Genomic DNA, 18,080 nt, shown 5'->3' on the forward strand with positions numbered 1-18,080 from the left:
TAGTGCGTAACCTAGAAGCCGTGGGAGCTTCGAGTCAACAACCGGATGAGGCATAGAACACAACACCATCTGTGGCCAGCTCAGTGAGGAGAGCTGCAAACTGCCATACCAGGGACGGTAAATACACACCAGATATCATACCATGGACTGTACCCAATCAGAAGGAGATGCCATATGAGGGTGAATGCAGGCAGAGGATACACAGGAAGGGGGGAGAATCAGGAAGAAAGAGTCGAGAGAAGAGAGACGGGGAATGGGGTAGACGTGGTATGGGGAAGAAAGTGGCTAAAGAAAGGAACGGCATTAGAGTGCATAGAAAAAAAAGTACGGCCGGCCAGCCATGATTAATTAGGGGAGGAGAAGCCGCAGAGCGCATGCTGGGCAAAGCCCTTTGATGTGCTGTGCGGCCGTAAATGCAATTAGGAGGGAGGGAGGCTGATGCGGCAGCCTGTGGTTCGACTGCATGTCTCCTGGTGCACAGATTACTAGCCCTGTTGCATAGTCTGCACGACCACTGAAAGTAAAGAGAGGAAAGGAGAGAGAGAGAGAGAGAGAGAGAGAAAGAATGAGAGCGAAAGAATGAGAAAGATAGAAAGAGAGGGAGAGAGAAAGAGAGAAAGAGGGAGAGAGAAAGAGATGGAGAGAAAGGGAGAGAGAAAGAGAGGGAGAGAGAAAGAGAGAGAGAAAGAAAGAGAGAGAAAGAAAGAGAGCGAGAAAAAGAAAGAGAGGGAGAGAAACAAAGAGAGAGAGAAACAAAGAGAGAAACAAAGAGAGAGAAAGAAAGAGAGAGAAAGAGAGAGAGAGAGAAAGAGAGAGAAAGAAAGAGAGAGAGAGAAAGAAAGAGAGAGAGAGAAACAAAGAGAGAAACAAAGAGAGAGAAAGAAAGAGAGAGAGAGAAAGAGAGAGAAAGAGAGAGAGAAAGAAAGAAAGGAGAAAGAGAAAGAGAGAAAGAAAGAGAGAAAGTGAAAGAAAGAAGGAAACAAAGAGAAAGAGAAAGAGAGAAAGAGAAAGAGAAAGAGAAAGAGAAAGAGAGAAAGAGAAAGAGAGAGACTAGCCCTCTGCAGGTACATAAACAGCCCAGGCCTGCAGAGAGCAGTAACTGGCAAATGGCCATCCATCATCCATGGGTTATTAAGGCAGGCAGCAGCAATCTATCAGGACAACACTAGGGCATACATCTTGTGTCAAGCATGGAAACGATGCATTGCAAGGGCACAGGCTTAAGGTGCTGCAGAGACCTACATGGCTAACGTGTTGAGAAATGGTTGTGCACGAGATCAAGGCCGATGATAACACGCCAAATCTGCATGCGTCGCAAGCCTCTCCCTTTACAGCGTCCAGTGTCACGTGCTATCGGGGATTCACCAGATTGGTTGAATTATGCGGCCATCTGGGAAAGTACGGCCGGCCGGCCAGCCATGATTAATTAGGGGAGGAGAAGCGTGTTAGGGGAGGAGAAGCCGCAGAGCGCATGCTGGGCGAAGCCCTTTGATGTGCTGTGCGCCCGTGAATGCGCGTGCTTGTTTGGTCACGTGATTCACGTGAACTTAATGAAAACGGCCGCGCATGAAGCCCTTGGTTTCACAAGCGTTTTGAGGACATGAATTCTCGCTCCACTCAATGCGCTTGCGCGCATTGATAGGTCGCGAGACTTAAAAACATGTGAGAGGTAGCAAACCGTGTGATACAAGGGCAAAGTGGTGTGTGCATGTAACAAAAGGGCACCAAACACAAGTACATGGAGAATACTGCAAAAAGGCAGACACTCCAACCACAAGAACACACAGGGAAGGCACTTCCATGGTCATGGAAAGTAGAAATTTTCAGTAGTGGGAAGTCTTTCTATCAATAACATGAGGACGTGAATTACTTTTGGAGGTGTCTCTGAAGGAGGAGAACTTTGAGGTCCCTTTTGAAGGCCTGGGAGGAGGCGGTGGTCCGGAGCTGAGGCGGAAAAGAGTTCCAGATTCTCACTGCGTTGCCAGAAAAAGATTGGGCCATTGTTCTCTCCTTCTTGAAAGTGGGAGGTTCAAGCAGTAGATTCTCCGCATTGCGTGAAGGTCTAGAGCCTCCAGAGAGTTTCAGTTTATTCGCCAGGTAGCGAGGAGAGGAGGAGTGCAAGGCTTTGTGGGTGATACAAGCGGTCTTGTAGATAGCTCTAGCCTCGAAGGGATGACAGCGGAGGGTGGATAACATCGGTGTGATGTGATCGCTTCTTTTGGCCCCATAAATGAAGCGAGCTGCTGAATGGAAAACAGACTTAAGTGGGGACAGGTGAGATTTGGGGAGGCCAGTAAGAAGAGAATTGCAGTAGTCTAGTCTGGAGAGGACCAGCGATTGCACCAGGGTTATAAGGTCCTGCTCCGGGAAGAAGCGTCGGATTCCCCAAAGAAGGTGCAGTTGGTAACGAGCAGATTTTGCAATAGAATTGATGTGGGGAGTTAGATTGAGTTTTTTGTCTAGAATGACCCCAAGGGATTTTGCGCTGTCGACAATGATGGGTTTATTGTTTAGTAGATTCATCTGATCCATCCATGATTGAACCGGGGGAGGAGAGAGTGAGGAGGAGAAGAGGAGGAATTCAGTTTTGGAGGGATTCAGAATCAATTGATGAGTTGCCATCCAGTTTTGGATGGAGTCAAGAGTAGAGCTTAGGATGGAGAGATCATGAGTGGAGGCAACCTTGAGGTAGAGTTGAGTGTCGTCTGCATAGAGATGATAGTGAATCCCGGATTTGCTTAGGAGGTTTCCCAGTGGTTCTAAGTAGAGATTGAACAATGTGGGTGCAAGTATAGAGCCTTGGGGAACACCTTGGCCCACCGCCACAGGAGAAGAAAGATTGTTCGCTATTTTGATCATTTGAGATCTGTCAGAGAGGAAGGATGCAAACCATCTAAGCACAGTGCCCTCCATGCCCATTCTCTGTTGAAGGGTGTTGAGGAGGGTGTTGTGATTGACAGTGTCAAAGGCTGCAGAAAGGTCAAGGAGAATTAGCAGACAGGACCCCCCTGAGTCGAGTATCCTCAGCGCGTCATCAACCACTTGCAGTAGGGCTGTTTCAGTGCTGCAGTTTTGGATGAAGCCGGACTGACAATTGTCAAGAAGATCATTGTCCTTGATATGACGAGAGAGTTGTTTTGCTACACATCTTTCTGTGATCTTCGCAAGAAAGGGAAGGTTAGTGATGGGGCGGAAGTTGTTGAGGTCCTTCGCATCAGCAGTGGGCTTTTTAAGCAGAGGGGTGACCTGCCCAGTTTTGAAGGAGACAGGCAGGGAGCCTTGTCAGAGGGAGAGGTTGATCAGAGTGGTCCAATAGGAAAGGGAATGGGTATAGAAGTCGAAGGCAATGGCACTGGGGATAGGGTCAAGAGAATGGTTGGAGGGCTTTGTTTCGCGTATGCACTTGAGAAGGGCATCTTCAGATATGGGGTCAAAGCTCTGCCAAATGGCTAAGGATTTGCGCTCCTCTGGAGGTGTAGGATGAGCGACCTGATCCACAAGTGATTTCACTTTTTCATTGAAGAAAATAGCGAAATCCGCTGCTCTCTTAGTAGAATCCTCCACCTCGGATGATGGGGGAGAGCAGCTCGGAAGGAGGGTTTTGAAGTGTGCCACTTTCTCAAGGAAGATATGCTTGTGGTACCTGGATCTTGCTGTGCGAAGCGTGGCTAAATTGTCTGTGGAGGGCGCTTGCCTCCATTGCTTCTCCAGGAATCTTAGCTGCTTCCTTTCCTCATAAAGGGATTTGTTGAACCAAGGTGCTGAGGGAGTGGGCCTTATCCTTTTGCTTTTGAGTGGAGCGACGTTATTAATTTCAGCTGCAAGAACTGTGAGGCATTGGGAGGTGAGGTTGTCAACAGCTATGTTCGGGTCTAGCCTTGGAAGTGATAACAAAGCTGACTCACAGAGGAGACCGACATCAATATTTTTGGCTTCACGGAACCAGGAGATGGCCCTCTTGGGTTGGCCAAGAGTTATAGAGTGTGAAAGTTGAAGAGAGAATGGGATGAGGTGGTGGTCAGACCAATCTACATGAATTGGGGTAGTGGTAGAAAGCATGCCTGCTTTAGAAATAACAAGGTCCAGGATTGAGCCCTTAGAGTGGGTTGGTTCAATGCAGTGTTGGATAAGATCGTTTGTAGAGAGGAAGGTGGCCAGAGAGTTCGCAGAGGAGTCTTGTGGTACACCCTAGTGGAGATTGAAGCCACCCACGAAGTTCTGATTGTCACTTTGTGTGTATTGGTCGCTGATGAAGTCAGTGAGATCTTCTATAAACGAAGGGCCACTACGAGGCGGGCGGTAAATGATATGGAATCTGAGCAGTGAACGGTGTTTCAATTGAAGCTCAAGAGAAAGGCATTCAAAGGTGAGGGAGGAACTGATTGGAGAAGCCTTAAGTTGGAGGGCGTTTCTAAAGATGACTGCAACACCTCCCCCCGTGTTGTCAGTTCTGTCATTCCTAAAAATGGAATAACCTGTGGGTAATAGGAGATCAAACATCGAGTGAGAGGTATCTTTGAACCAGGTCTCTGTGAGGAAGAGCATGTCAAGTTTGTGAAGGGTGATGGTGTCGGAGATTTCAAGTTTGTGTTTTACTGCAGATCTGCAGTTGTGAAGCATACAGCGCAGCTCTGTCAAGACTGTTTTGGTGACGGGGGCACTTGGGCTCTGAAGGGTGATCGGGATATTGTACTTATGTGGGGGTGCTCGGGAAGGTTTAGGTGGATGCTTTGTTCTGACAGAGGTGATGGTCGGAATAGTGTCGACAGTGGGGTTGCTAGGGTATGCCTGTTGAAGAAGGGTGGCGTTCAAGGGCTTGTGTGAGTTAACGACGTTTGCAGACGAGAGGTTGGGCTTGGCTGTATTGGGGTGAGGGGGCGAGGTGCATCTCATGGGAAGTTGGGAGGGAGTAGAGTTGCATCGATGGGTGGAGATCTTAGAGCATGAAAGTGAAATGGCAGCTGTAAGCTGGGAGATGGAGGTGATCAGAGAGCCTAGCGTATTTTCCAGTGAGAATGAGGCAGAGCACGGAAGGTTGGGTGGCTCGATTGAGACAAGGGGGGGTGGAATTGGTGGTGGAAGGCAGGGAGAGGTGGGGGGACAGGAGGTAAGTTGGGGAGAGGTGGGGGGACAGGAGGTAAGTTGGGGTGTGGGGTTCACAGGTGGAGTAAGTGAATTGGGCGTTAAGGGAGAGTTGTCATTGTTGGTGTTGCAAGAGGAAGAGGAATTAAGGACAAATTTAGAGGGAGAAAGGTGCGGAACACGGCGGTAGGGAAGTAGGAGGGGGGAGGCCTGAGTGGCGTTATGGGAATGTAGGAGGTTTGGGAGGAAAAGAGGTGCAGTGGTTGTGGAGGTCCTGTCAGTTAGGAGAGGTGGCAGTGAGGGAACGATCATCTAGCAGAGTGAGGGGGGTTGAGAGAAAGGGAAGTTGAGGAAAGGAAGTGGTCCTGCTGGCCCCGAGGGAGGGAGATGGAAGGGGTTACTAGGAGGGGAAAGGGGGTAGTGCGGCAGTACTGGGGGAGTAGGAGGGAGGAGAGAGATGCAGTGGGAATGTGGCGAAAACGGGATGAATGACGAGGGGATGAAGGGGTGGAGAGGAGGGATAAGGGGAGCATAGGGAAGGTTAATTGGGGGATAGGGTTGGAGGAGAGGTGGACTAAAAAGGGGGGTGATAGGAAGAAGTATGGGGAGGAGAAGAGATTGGAGTATCGTGATAGTGCAGATGGGACGAGGAGCGTATTAGCTAGTGGTAAGGCTGAAGTAATGTGGGAGGGGACATACTGTGAGGGGGGAGGAATAGGAGATGAGGTAAGTTGGGGCGGGGAGGGAAGAGGGCCGACCTGTGCTTCTCGAGAGTGCAGCCAATTGGAGTGGGGTGGGGTCGGCGGAGGAGAAAGGGAGTAATGGGTGGAGCTGGAAGGAGAGACAGGGGGAAACCCGGTTGCAGAGGAGGTGAGTAAGGTGGGGAAGAGGTGGTCAAAGAGCGAGAGGCAGGCGTCTTTGCCTTGGATCATGACAGTACCGTTGTTATAGAGTGAGATGGTGAGATAGCCATTGAAACACTCAGAGGGGGACATTTTTAGTTGTTTCCCATAAGGGATAGAGGAGGAGGAGGTGACGTTAAGGGAATTGTAAAAACTGTTGGACCAAGAGGGGGTGTCGCCAGTGAAGAAAATGAAATCGTTTTTGAGACTCCCAAGACAACCATTGTAAAATTGATCAACAAAAAGGGAGTCCGGGAAACGTTCAATAGTGTTATGCTTCAGTCGTTTTATTGTAGCTTTAGTCTGGTCGGGAGGATAAATGATTTTGTAGCAATTGGCTCCAGACTTAACTCGAGAGGTGGCCATGTTGGGAAGATGAGGCGAAGAAGTGTGGGGGAGGGATGAGAGGGGTGTTATTGGGAAAGCGGTGGTGAGGAGAAATAAAAGGGCAAAAAGGGGGCGCATAATCCAAACGTTTTTGGTGAGATAACTCAGTTAATGTGCCGTCAGGGAAGTGGGGTGGGAATTTGTTGGGCCCTTCATCTAGGAGTATGAGGTGCCACCTAGCACTAGATAAAAGTTACAAGGGAAATATTTGCAAATAGTAGGGACCCATCACAGAGCAAATACAGACAAAGTAGAACAGAATAAAAATGACCACCCAGTGACCATTGGAGAACACTGAACTTAATACCAGCCTGCTAATAGAACCATATTCGGTACCAGCCGCCATGAATGCCCAAGTTCTCAACAGACTACTATATGACCCTAAGCTCCTGTGAGACACTAACGTTAGGGCAAAGAGCAAAGGGTGGATCACAAAATGATTAGCAATGTCTAGAAAATGCACAATAACCTCGTCATCTTCAGACCACCTCTGATGCAGCAGGAGTCATGACTCAATTTGAACTGTCCCCACGGAGAAAGTTGCTTAATAGGTGCAGCAGGCACTACTAGATGTGCACCTGTGAAAAGGTCTAAACAATGCAGCTGGCACTACTTGCTGTACATCAGATTGGTGGCCTAAACGGTGCAGCTGGCACTACTTGCTGCGCAGCTGTAAAAAGGGCCTTAGTGGTGCAGCTGGCACTACTTGCTGCGCAGCTGTAAAAAAGGCCTAAACGATGCAGCTGGCACTACTTGCTGCGTAGCTGTAGGAGGCCTAAACGGTGCAGCTGACACTACTTGCTGCGCAGCTGTAAAAGGCCTAAACGGTGCAGCTGGCACTACTTGCTGCGCAGCTGTAAAAAAGGCCTAAACGATGCAGCTGGCACTACTTGCTGCGCAGCTGTAGGAGGCCTAAACGGTGCAGCTGACACTATTTGCTGCGCAGCTGTAAAAGTGTTAAAAATAAATATAAATACCACACAGTTAAAGAGTTAAGCGGATGGCGATTATGAGGGAAGAATGCATTTCTCGCAGATGCCCGCAGGGCTGTCCGGTTGCTGCAGGAAGCACTGGCCGTGAAGATGACACATCTGGAGGACAGGCTGTGAGCTCACTTAATACAGCTCAGTAATAAGGAATAAGTAATCTGGAAGACAGGCTGTGAACTCACTTAATACAGCTCAGTAATTAGGCGTGCAGGTGCGCACTGTGCACGGCGTCAAGGTGCTCACCTGCTCCTGGGTCTGCTCCCAGCTCTCCACCGTGTTGAAGGGCAAGCTTGTGTCAATGAAAGATCAGACAGAGACAGTGATTATAATGTGCCAAGGGACCCTGCAAATAACATTAGGGGTGCAATTAGCTGCTCCAAGGGCACACGCTCGGGAGAGGAGCACTGATAATGGCAATGTAGAGAGTAGTCTCTAATTCCGCCATCTTAAGGTCAGGCATTCATGGGTGGACATGGGCTTCTTTCAGGCAATAGGAATCAACGAGTGGCCAGCATAACAACTAGCCTCGGCCTCTCCATTGGGGAGTCCCACTGGAGCCCGGGTCTCTTTCGGTGGAATCACTGTCAGACGAGGATGTAGAGTAATTTGAGCCATGTCTCTTTCCTTTCTTAGTCATGTCAGGAGGTACATAGTTGTCGCTTATGTATGGATAGATCTTTTCCATTGAGAATTTGGCTAGATCTTTTTTTGAATTTCTCTATTTTGTAAAAAAGAATGGGTCTCTGTACTCTTTGTTGGTTTTATTAGCCTTGTCTTGTTGTTTTTTGAACTGTCTGTCTGAAAGAGTGGTTTTGATCTGGCCCTCTAGGACCTGTATTTCAATGAGAATTGTGTCAGCCACTCTTTTGGCAGTTGTGATAATTAAAATGAGCCAATCGCGGGTGCACCGCCATGCAATTAATGACCAATCCCTAAGGAAGGTCTTGTCTGTTAGGAATAGTCTCGGGGTGTTGGTGACCAACAGGCCTGTGGGGGCACATTTCCCATGAAGGTACTCTGCCATAATTTGGCCATCTATAATGGTGCGGGTGTGACTCTTTTTTAAATTTAAGATGGTATCCCAGTCTCCTAAAGGTCCTTGTCCGGTCGTAGGAATAGAGTCCAGCATACTAGGATTGTCATTCAGAATAGTTTGTAGGTTGTCCTCATCGAAGGCCAAGCCCGCGAATTCCGCCATTGTAACAGGTTCACTACAAATCACCAGGGGAGAGCTTACAGCAACTAAGTTAAAGTTATCTGTATGGAAAAAGACCCGCAGCCGTGGCTGCACTATACTAAAAAAAACACAGAAATGAAGGGGGGTCTATAGGGGAAATAGGATTATTGACCAAAGAGCACCATATCCCCAAATCTAACTAGTACAAAAAACACAAGAGGGTGCTATTGTTCTATGTGGACAGGAAAGTGTAAATTGACGAGATCCCCTGGATCCAGATCTGATAGCTACACTAGCCCAGAAATATTCGGGCCCCTTTTTCCAGATCCTGTGCCTTCTTCCCAATCTCTTTGTGAGCACTAATATCTAAGTTCCTTATTGGTGTGATTGATCCGTATATGTCCTGATATGTGGCCACTGCCAACCCGTGTGGCGGCTATATATAGGACACTGTAATTTGAATGAGATCATAACAGTGTTTTGGATATGAGACCCTTTAGTTATGTCTTTGAGATCTCATATATGACCCAGATTTAAATGGAAAATATTCATATACACACTAGTGACATCACCACGTTGTCTCCGCGACATATATTGAGGCACACAATCTTGCTTACAATACTAGACTGCATGTGGCTTCTTGTCAGAGCCGGCCACCACATTACAACTTCACACCTGTACATCTGACCGATAGATGTTTTGTAACACAGTCTATTCGCACTCTTCGGCCGTGCATCTTTATATATTATAATTTTCTTCTTTAGCAGTCAATGCGTCCTAAGTGCAAGAGCAAACACGGAACATTGTTTTCTTTTTGTTTTTGCTTTTGACGTACCACGTCATTTCACATGATCGGATTGGGTGCCTCTCTGGCCTATTACGATCTAACCCAGCCACGTCATTCCACCGCTACGGGCAATCCTGAAAGCCTGGCGTTGATTGGCCAATGCTCCACCCAATCACTAAACAGATTTTTCGGCACCATCCAACGGGCTTCACTCTATCTGCCCGCATGTTCTCACGGACTCCTATGTCGTCTTGCGCTACCATAGCCGGCAGCGCGTTCGTGCAATGGGTGGGACACCGAGAGCAAGCGGAAACAAATGATTTTGTCCGCGCTTGCTTTCTCTCAGGTCCGCAGACTAGGGATTTAGTCGGCTGCCCCTGTCCGTCGAATCACCTTCCCCTCAGCTCAGTCGAGCTAAGAGGTACCGACGGACAGGTAAGCCGAGCACTCTCTTTCATGATTTATTTTTCATGCTGTCAATGACGCTTTTCTTTGAAGGTGTCTTTCTAATTTTGAAGTGTAAAGGGCTGCAACTTTATACTCATTGTGAACTTGTCTCTTGAACTTACAATCTGATGGTGATCCTAAGCACTTGTTTTTTCAGCCATTTCTTTTTGACTGGACAATCTGATTCCTGCAAACTTATTAAATTATATACTGCAGTTGAAGTCTAAGTACTTTAGTAAACACCATCCCTTGTTTTAGAAAACAGACATGTGTAATGACCTGAGGGCCATCTTATGACAACTCTACACATGTGGACTTTTTACATTTGTTTTCACCACCTGACTTTGCCAGCTGAGTACCGCAGTTTGGCTGTTGTCCACTCTATGTACATTTGGGGATTTTAATAAAATGGATTTGTTTACCGGTAATATAACTATACTTGGTATTCTCCTTGTTTCCATTTTTCTTCAGAGCGGGGCCTCATTACCTGAGCGAGTGCCAGGCGAGGTGAGGCCACTCCCAAGCAGATTTTGGGTGAGTGATTACTTAGAATAAATGCCAATGAGCAATGTCTCGCTGGAGGTTTGATGTAAGCCTACAATTTGTTTCTCTCTTTTACTCCATGTGTGTGTGTATATATGGTTGTGTTTATTTCAGGAGAGGTGCCTTGATATCCATGACACGTGGAGCCACAACTCAACAAACATCTGAGTCGGTAGGTCATCCTTGCATGGTATGTAATTTTCACTTTACAGTTTTTTGAGTACTAGTTGCAGTAGTGTTTTAACCATAGGTCCTGAAGAAAGCCATTCACGGCTGAAACATGTCGACCAGTTAAGATCAGTTAACTTACCATCCGGATAGCAGTATTTGCTGGAATTCTATCCACACTCTGCTTTTTAACCCTTGTCACCATGGTGACCGCCAGAATAAAAGTTACATTCAGGCACCATGTTAGTCAATTTTAATACACTTTTTTCACTAGCACTCACTTTTTGAGCACTGCAACAACCCTGCCCACAGTCTCTATTCTTCTGGTTTTTTTCATCACTGGTGGATCCGGTACTAGTAAATACTCACAATACTGTAAGTGAGTTTACCAGTGGATACCAGTCTGCTATTTCTACATCCCAGATGATGAAATTCCGCCAATGGGTGGGCTGATGGGTTTTCTTCTCTCACTGCCTGTTAGTCTTTCTATATATACACACACGGTTCAGAGAAAATTTGACACTTTCCTGTCCACATAGACCAATAGCACCCTCTTGTGTTTTTTGTACTAGTTAGATTTGGGGATATGGTGCTCTTTGGTCAATAATCCTATTTCCCCTATAGACCCCCCTTCATTTCTGTGTTTTTGTTATTTTTATATATAACCTTGTGTGGAGTTTCCTTTGTGGTGGGTCCGGGGTGTTGTTGCTGGGGTGCGTGCGCAAATACTTAACTTACATCGCCTCCAAGTTTAGCCTTGCTGCTCGCGCCACGTTACCTGGTTAGAAGCGGCAGACCCTGAAGCAGAGGTCGGCCCGGGACCAGGGTTCAATTCCCGACGCGGCAGGGTCTTGGGTCAATGTCCGCGGACTCGATAATTCTCGCTTAGGTGCCTAAGCTAACCATGGGTCCCACTCTGCAACTCTGGGCAATAGCTTGCTTAATCTCCACAACGGCCCCAGCAACGCCGGGGATGCCTGGCTTCACCTTGGGGTGCCCTCTCACAGGGAAAGCCAGGACGGGTTCCCCAGCGGTATACAGCGCCAGGACACCACATAACGAGGTAACAGTGCGCTTTACAAGTATACACACATTACAATACATTGGCGTGTAACTCCCTTGCCCTGACTTAGGAGTGGTGGTCTCTGACTGACTTTGCCGAAAGCCCTGGCCAGCCAGGGATCCCATTTCTAACACCGGGTCTACCACCTATCGACCTTTGGGCTAGCCGTATTTCACCCTCACCTCCTGATAGTAGAGTGATACATCCCCTTCACATCTGAGGGCTCTTCACCTCCGGTTCTAAGAGGCCGAGTAGTATTCATACCAGCACACCACCTCTTCACAAAAACTGTTCAACCAGGCCCACCAGGAAGATCCACCGTTCACTGCTCCCCCCTTGATCCTCGGGAAGGAACCACTATAAGTCGCAGCATGGTTCATTTATCCACAGTTTTAGGGGCCCCCCATCGTCTCTACGCAGGCCTAACAGACCGGTTATCATACTCCAGGAGACCTCCCCTATGTGCACGGGTAGGTATCCACACAGCTATTTTCTGCCAGGAATGGTTATCAGGCTCCACCTTGACCTCCTCTGGTCAGCCCGCACCTCAGTGGCAGGCCACCTCCCGTGGCTCCATGCTACTTCAGCCTGGATTCCAAAACCTCCTGTTGGGCGGTATCTTATCTTCCCGGGGTGTTTCATCCAGCTACTACCCAGGATTTACACCCAGGCCTCTCTACTGGGCCCCTTTCGTGTTGCGGCAAGGCGATCCGGCCTCCCGAGACCGGAGCGTCACTATGCCTCCATCTGTCTCACTGTCCAAGGGAGGGGCGGGCCGAATGCAGCGTCCCCCCCCACAGCATACACTTGTGGCGCTGTACCTCCAGCCTCCTGGTCTGGCCCCAGTCACTCCTCACTTCATGCGAGACAGGCAGATTCCAGGGCTCCGCTAGGCCCAAAAGCCGGGGCCTTGAATTATAGCCGCTGCCAGCGCCTCTGGCAGGATTGCGCCGCACCCCAAGAGCGCCTCCTACCGCCATTGCTCAAGCTCCACCGCACCTCCCTGCCCACCAGTAACGCTCTGGCGGGTCGCAGCACCGCAGAGGGGCACGAGATATCCCACCCGGTGGCCACAGTCAGCCGACTCAGGCCAGGGCCGCCATTTTCTGTGAACGGAGCTTCTAGGCTCAGGCATCGTCTGCCAGCCACCACGCATCAGGGGGCAAATCTGCTTCTGAGATACAGAGGGGGGGGTCTGAGATGCTATGCCCCCAGCCTCCATCTCTCTGCACTCAGTTTCGGATGGATTAAAGGTCGATAAACAGCCATGGAAGAGCCGGAGCACGCTTGGGCAGCAGTCATCGCTGTAGGCTGCAAGCCACGCCCCCTAACCTCTCCTCTTTAAAAGCCACTTTCAAGGATGCAATAGATGATGCAATTGATTCAAGCATGTTGTACTGGAAAGTTCAAGCTCAAATCCGATGGATATGCAAAAATAGACCAAAAAGAGTATGTGGTATGCAATGGACTGCAAAATGGTAGTAGTGCACATCAATCACTGTAAGTCAAGTGCGAACACATGTCCTATCCTCACCACTGACAACCAATATTAGAAAGGGGGGACTCTAGTTGTCAATGGTTTGCACCTTGTCCAAGTAGGAACCCTTCCTTCTAATCAGGACAAGAGAGTTACACTCCTAAAATAACCCCTGCTCACCCCCTTGCTAGCTTGGCATGAGCAGTCAAACTTATCTTAGAGGCAGTGTGTAAAGCATTTGCACATAACCTTAAGTAATATAGTGTGCAAGCACTAGAAAAGGACACCACAGCAGTTTAGAAAAATATCCAATATTTTTAAATACTCAAAACAAGACCAAAAACTATAAAAATCCACAGTACAGTTCTTAGAAATCTTCAGTTATCATCATAACCCTGAAATAAAGTTCCTTGAAGTTGATGGCTCCGTCCAGGGCTATCACGGTGTCGTGAAGAAACAAACCCAAACAGTTCTGGCTGAACGTGGCGTTGAAGGTCAGCTACGGTGTCTGGGAGACCTGCAAAACAGTACCTTTAGAAGGGCATTGGCAACCTCTTGTTAAGCTTCCAAAAGCACGGCGTCCTCAGGCATTGGTTCCAGAGGTCAGGTCAGGAGTCGTCGGGCCCTTGAAGATACACGCATTGCAGATTAAACTCCTCGTGGTTGAAGTCAGGAGCGCTAGCGTCGGTGGGCGTCCGGTGCAGCGGTGTGAAATGCAGTGGCATACGATGCCCTTAGGTTGGAGTCCGAGCAGCTTCTGGATGGTGGCATCAGACGGGGGCCTCCACGGACCTCATCCTCCTCGGGAATCTGAACTTCCACCTCGAGAACAAAGACGACCCCCATTCCACCACCCTGATTGACAACCTAGCCAACCTCGGACTCAGACAACTCGTTACAACACCCACCCACTCCGCCGGTCACACGCTTGACGCCATCTTCTCCGCAATCCCCAACATCTCCTTCAACCATACCACCGAACTCCACTGGACCGACCACCGCTGCATCCACTTCACCTTCAAGAAACTCACCACGCACCACCGCACCCAACAGATGCCTCACCGCTGCTGGAGCAAAGTCACCGAAGACCAGTTAACCACCACCCACGCCAAGAGCACACCCGCCAACCATTCCGACCCCGCCACCTGCAACCTCAGACTGTGGATCAACAACTGCGCCAACACCCTCGCCCCGATCAAGAAACCCTCCAACAATCATACCAACAAGAAAGCCAGCTGGTTCAATGAAGACCTCCGGGCCTCCAAGCAAACCTGCCGTAAGCTGGAGAAGATCTGGCTCCCTGAACGAACACCGGACAGCCACGCCGCCCACAAGAATGCCACCCGCAGACACCATCACCTCATCAGACCCGCCAAAAGGGCCTCCTTCAAGGAGTCCTAGACAACAACGCGCACAACAGCAAAGAGCTCTTCAAAATCATGAAGGAACTCTCCAACCCCAGCTCCAACACCAACAACGTTCCCGCCTCGCTAGACCTGTGCGACTCGCTGGCTACCTTCTTCCACCGCAGGATCTCAGACATCCACAACAGTTTCAACGGCACGACCGCCCCGACAACGGCGGTACCCTCTGCGATGCCTTCAGGACAAGGAGTCGGCAGCGGCATCGTAGACGGCGTTGGGTTGCTTTTTCTTATGTTGCAGCACAAAACACATAGTCCCCAGGGCTGGGGGCAAAATAACTTGAAGTCTTTGCTCTTCCTGAGACTTCTTGAACAGGGGGAAAGCTCTACCTCAAGCCCATGGAGATACTCAAAGAAAGAAGTAGTAGAAAGTTTAGTCCAGTCCTTTCACTGCCCAAGACAGAAGCAGCCACTGCAGGCCAACACATCAAAGCACACATCAAAGTGGTAGTTCTTCTCAGAGCTTCTCCAGCTCTTCTTCTTTGCAGTCTTCTTGGTCCAAAAGAGTTCAAATGTTCAGCAGTTTGGGCCCCACTTTTTATAGCCCAAAATCCCTCAGGCGTGCCTGTGCCCAGCCCAGCCAAAACCTGTTCTGTCCTTCCTTGTGCAGCTTCCTGGCAGGAGGTGGAGACAGTATTGTCCAAGGCAGACAGGGCCAGATTCAGGTGCAAGGAAATCTACTCCCACCACTCTAAATGCAGACGGGCCCATTCAGGTACCAGTGAGAAATCCTCCCACTACTCTGAATACAGCCTAGGTCTATTCAACCCAGCCCTGACTCATTCAGGAAAGGCAGGCCACACATCAACTCCCCGTGGACATCTGAGAGAATGCACCTCCCCAACTTCTGTCACTCCAAAGTCAGGCAGTCAATACACATCCTAGCAGAGGCACACAGGATGGATAAGCAAGAAAATTCCTACTTTCTAAAAGTGTATTTTCAAACAGAGAATGGAAAAATCACCTTCACTAAAAAATGCATCTTTTGAATCGGAGTTCAGGCATACTAAACTTTATTTTCCTCTCTGAAAACCAATGGGAAGTTATATTTATAAGATGTTATAACTTAACTCCCATGCTTTCCTATGGGCTGGATAGCCTTTCAATAGTGAAAAACGAAATTGGTAGTAGTTCACTAGCAGGTCATGCCACACACACCAATGCATGTCCTACCTTTCACATACACTGCACACTACCCTTGGGCCTATCCAGGGGTAACTGACATGTAAGAAAAGGGAAGGTTAGAGCCTGGTAAATAGGTACTCTTGCTAAGTTGACATGGCAGCCCCAGGCTGCACACAGGTTCTACAATGGCAGGCTAGAGTTACATTTACAGGCGAGCGGTTAGCGCTCCAGCTCTCCCCTAACTCGAGGGATATAAAGTCAGCGAGGCGGAGGCCGACTTTGCGGTAAGGGGGACGGTGGCAGCTTTCCCTGACTCCGTTTTGGCGCCATCTGCGAGCATTCTGCTCCTCTTGTTTTAATTTCGCTCAAAACCGGCTCCTGTGAGCTCGTGCAGTATTTTAATTGTGTCACTGATTTGTGTGTTTTAAAAAGGGGCAAAATATTCTGTTGCATGTGTGGCACTCTGTTGTAGTGTGGCACTTGCATGATTTAGTTGTAAAATTGGTCCGCATACTTACACGCACTTGCTGTTTGACCTGTGCCTGCACGCCCTCCCAGACCCTCAGCCAATCACGGGTGGGGTAGGCGGAGCAGAGACAGAGGCAGGAACTTCCTGGGAAGCGAGCGGTTAGCGCTCCAGCTCTCCCCTAACTCGAGGGATATAAAGCACCTCGGCGGCTCAACGCGCAGTGTTGACGCGCAGTGTGGCGCCTAATCCTGCGCCTAAGACGAGCCAAAGACTGGCCCGTCTGCGCCCGTCCGCGGCAGGACGTGGCTAGGGGCTGGTGGCTATGACGGGCTCCATCACCCTCTCGGAGCCTCTCCATCAACCTGTATACACGTATTCTAGCCAGACATTGCGGGACGTGGGCAGGTATGTTACCACTCTGTGTCCCCGTAGGGCGGAGATATGTGTGGAGGGACCTTTTTCTTGCAATATATGTCACACACAATTTAGTCGCAACGCTGTTATATCCCCTTTGCACCCTACCTCCGTCCCTATACAACATCCATGCCCTGCTAATGATTCTTCTCTGATTTGTAAGAACCTTCTCTGTAATGTTCGCTCACTAGTGTCTCATGCAACTCAGATCTGGGATCTCATCACCTCTGAGGGCCCACATCTTTGTTTCTTGACTGAAACGTGGCTAAAACCACACACTGTTCCAGCCATCACTATGGGGGTGCCGCTGGGATACAAAATAGTGAGGATGGACCGCCCCATTAAAACTGGTGGTGGGCTGGCCATCATTTTCAAACAAGAAATAGAGGTGGTGGTCATTGAAACGGTGTGTAACCCGCAAATGGAGCTCCTGATTTTTACCATCAACCCAAATACTAAGTACACCAGGAAAGGTGCACTGGTCTATCGACCTCCAGGCCCCCTTGGGAATTTTTCCACTCAACTGGTGGAAGTGTTGGCCCCCCACATACGATGTAATTCCGATTTTACTGTGGTAGGGGACTTCAATGTCCATAGCGAAATAGCCACATGTGTTGAAGCACAGACACTCTTGACCGATCTAGCCTCGCTTGGCCTCAACCAAATGAATCAGGGACCGACACACACTGCCGGACACACCCTAGATCTTGTGCTATGCAACTACACCTCTATTAAATGTCTGCCTCCCACTTTAGTGGACTGGACTGATCACGCCATCATTGAATTTTACACCCGCCTTAACTATAAGGTAAAGGGCATCCAGAGGACGATGGCAGAAGTCAGAAGACCCTGGAACAAACTAACTGCTGAGGGTTTCAGGAGTAAATACTCAGAGCCCAACTGGGATGAATGTGGAGATGATGTTTCCTCCGCATTAGTCAAATTCAATGAAGCCTTAACACTGACTATTAACCAGGTTGCTCCCTTGAGAAAATTTAAACCACGGCCTATTTCTATACAAGAGGTCTGGTTCACTGACGATCTTAGACAGTTAAAGCTAACTGCTAGGAAGTCAGAAAAACGTTGGAGGGCCACTCATAAGGCAGAGGACAAAGAATCACACAGGACCTCATTAAAAGCTTACCATAAAGCTATTCGGGCTGCACGGAAACATCATATTGCAACCCAATTGTCAGCAGCCGGAAAAAATCCTAAAGTACTCTACCAGATCTTGCAAACCTTTATAAAACCCTCGGCTTGCGAAACGGATGGAATTGAGTCTCAGGAATTGTGCAATAATATCTCTCAGTTTTTTGTCAAAAAAATAGATGGCATTTATACGAAGATCTTAGCCACCAAATCCACCTCGAATTCTATGAGCAATGCTGATAGTTTGGTCCAGCCCCATATTAGCCCAATAGGAAATACGACCTGTAAGCTTGAAGCCTTTCCACCTATATCATTGGAGGAGATAACCACTCTTATCATCCAAACTAAGAGCGGGTGCCCCTCGGATATTATACCAGCACGGGTTATGTCTCTTCTCACTGAGGAGCTGGGTGTAAGTATTCAGCAGGTACTTAACCTTTCTCTGAGCACGGGGGAAGTCCCCCTAGGCTGGAAGCAA

General features: G+C 48.8%; 1 protein-coding gene across 1 annotated transcript in view; it reads left to right on the forward strand.

Annotated features, from left to right (window-relative positions):
- The window catches only part of LOC144826181 (uncharacterized), a 263,557-nt gene that overhangs the window by 177,030 nt on the left and 68,447 nt on the right, over nucleotides 1–18,080 (forward strand). Inside the window, 1 exon segment of the mRNA XM_078684575.1 lies at nucleotides 16,645–18,029. Coding sequence (XP_078540701.1) covers nucleotides 16,645–18,029 — 1,385 coding nt within the window.

This window comes from Lissotriton helveticus, chromosome 3_2 (assembly GCF_964261635.1).
Source record: "Lissotriton helveticus chromosome 3_2, aLisHel1.1, whole genome shotgun sequence".
Taxonomy (NCBI): domain Eukaryota; kingdom Metazoa; phylum Chordata; class Amphibia; order Caudata; family Salamandridae; genus Lissotriton; species Lissotriton helveticus.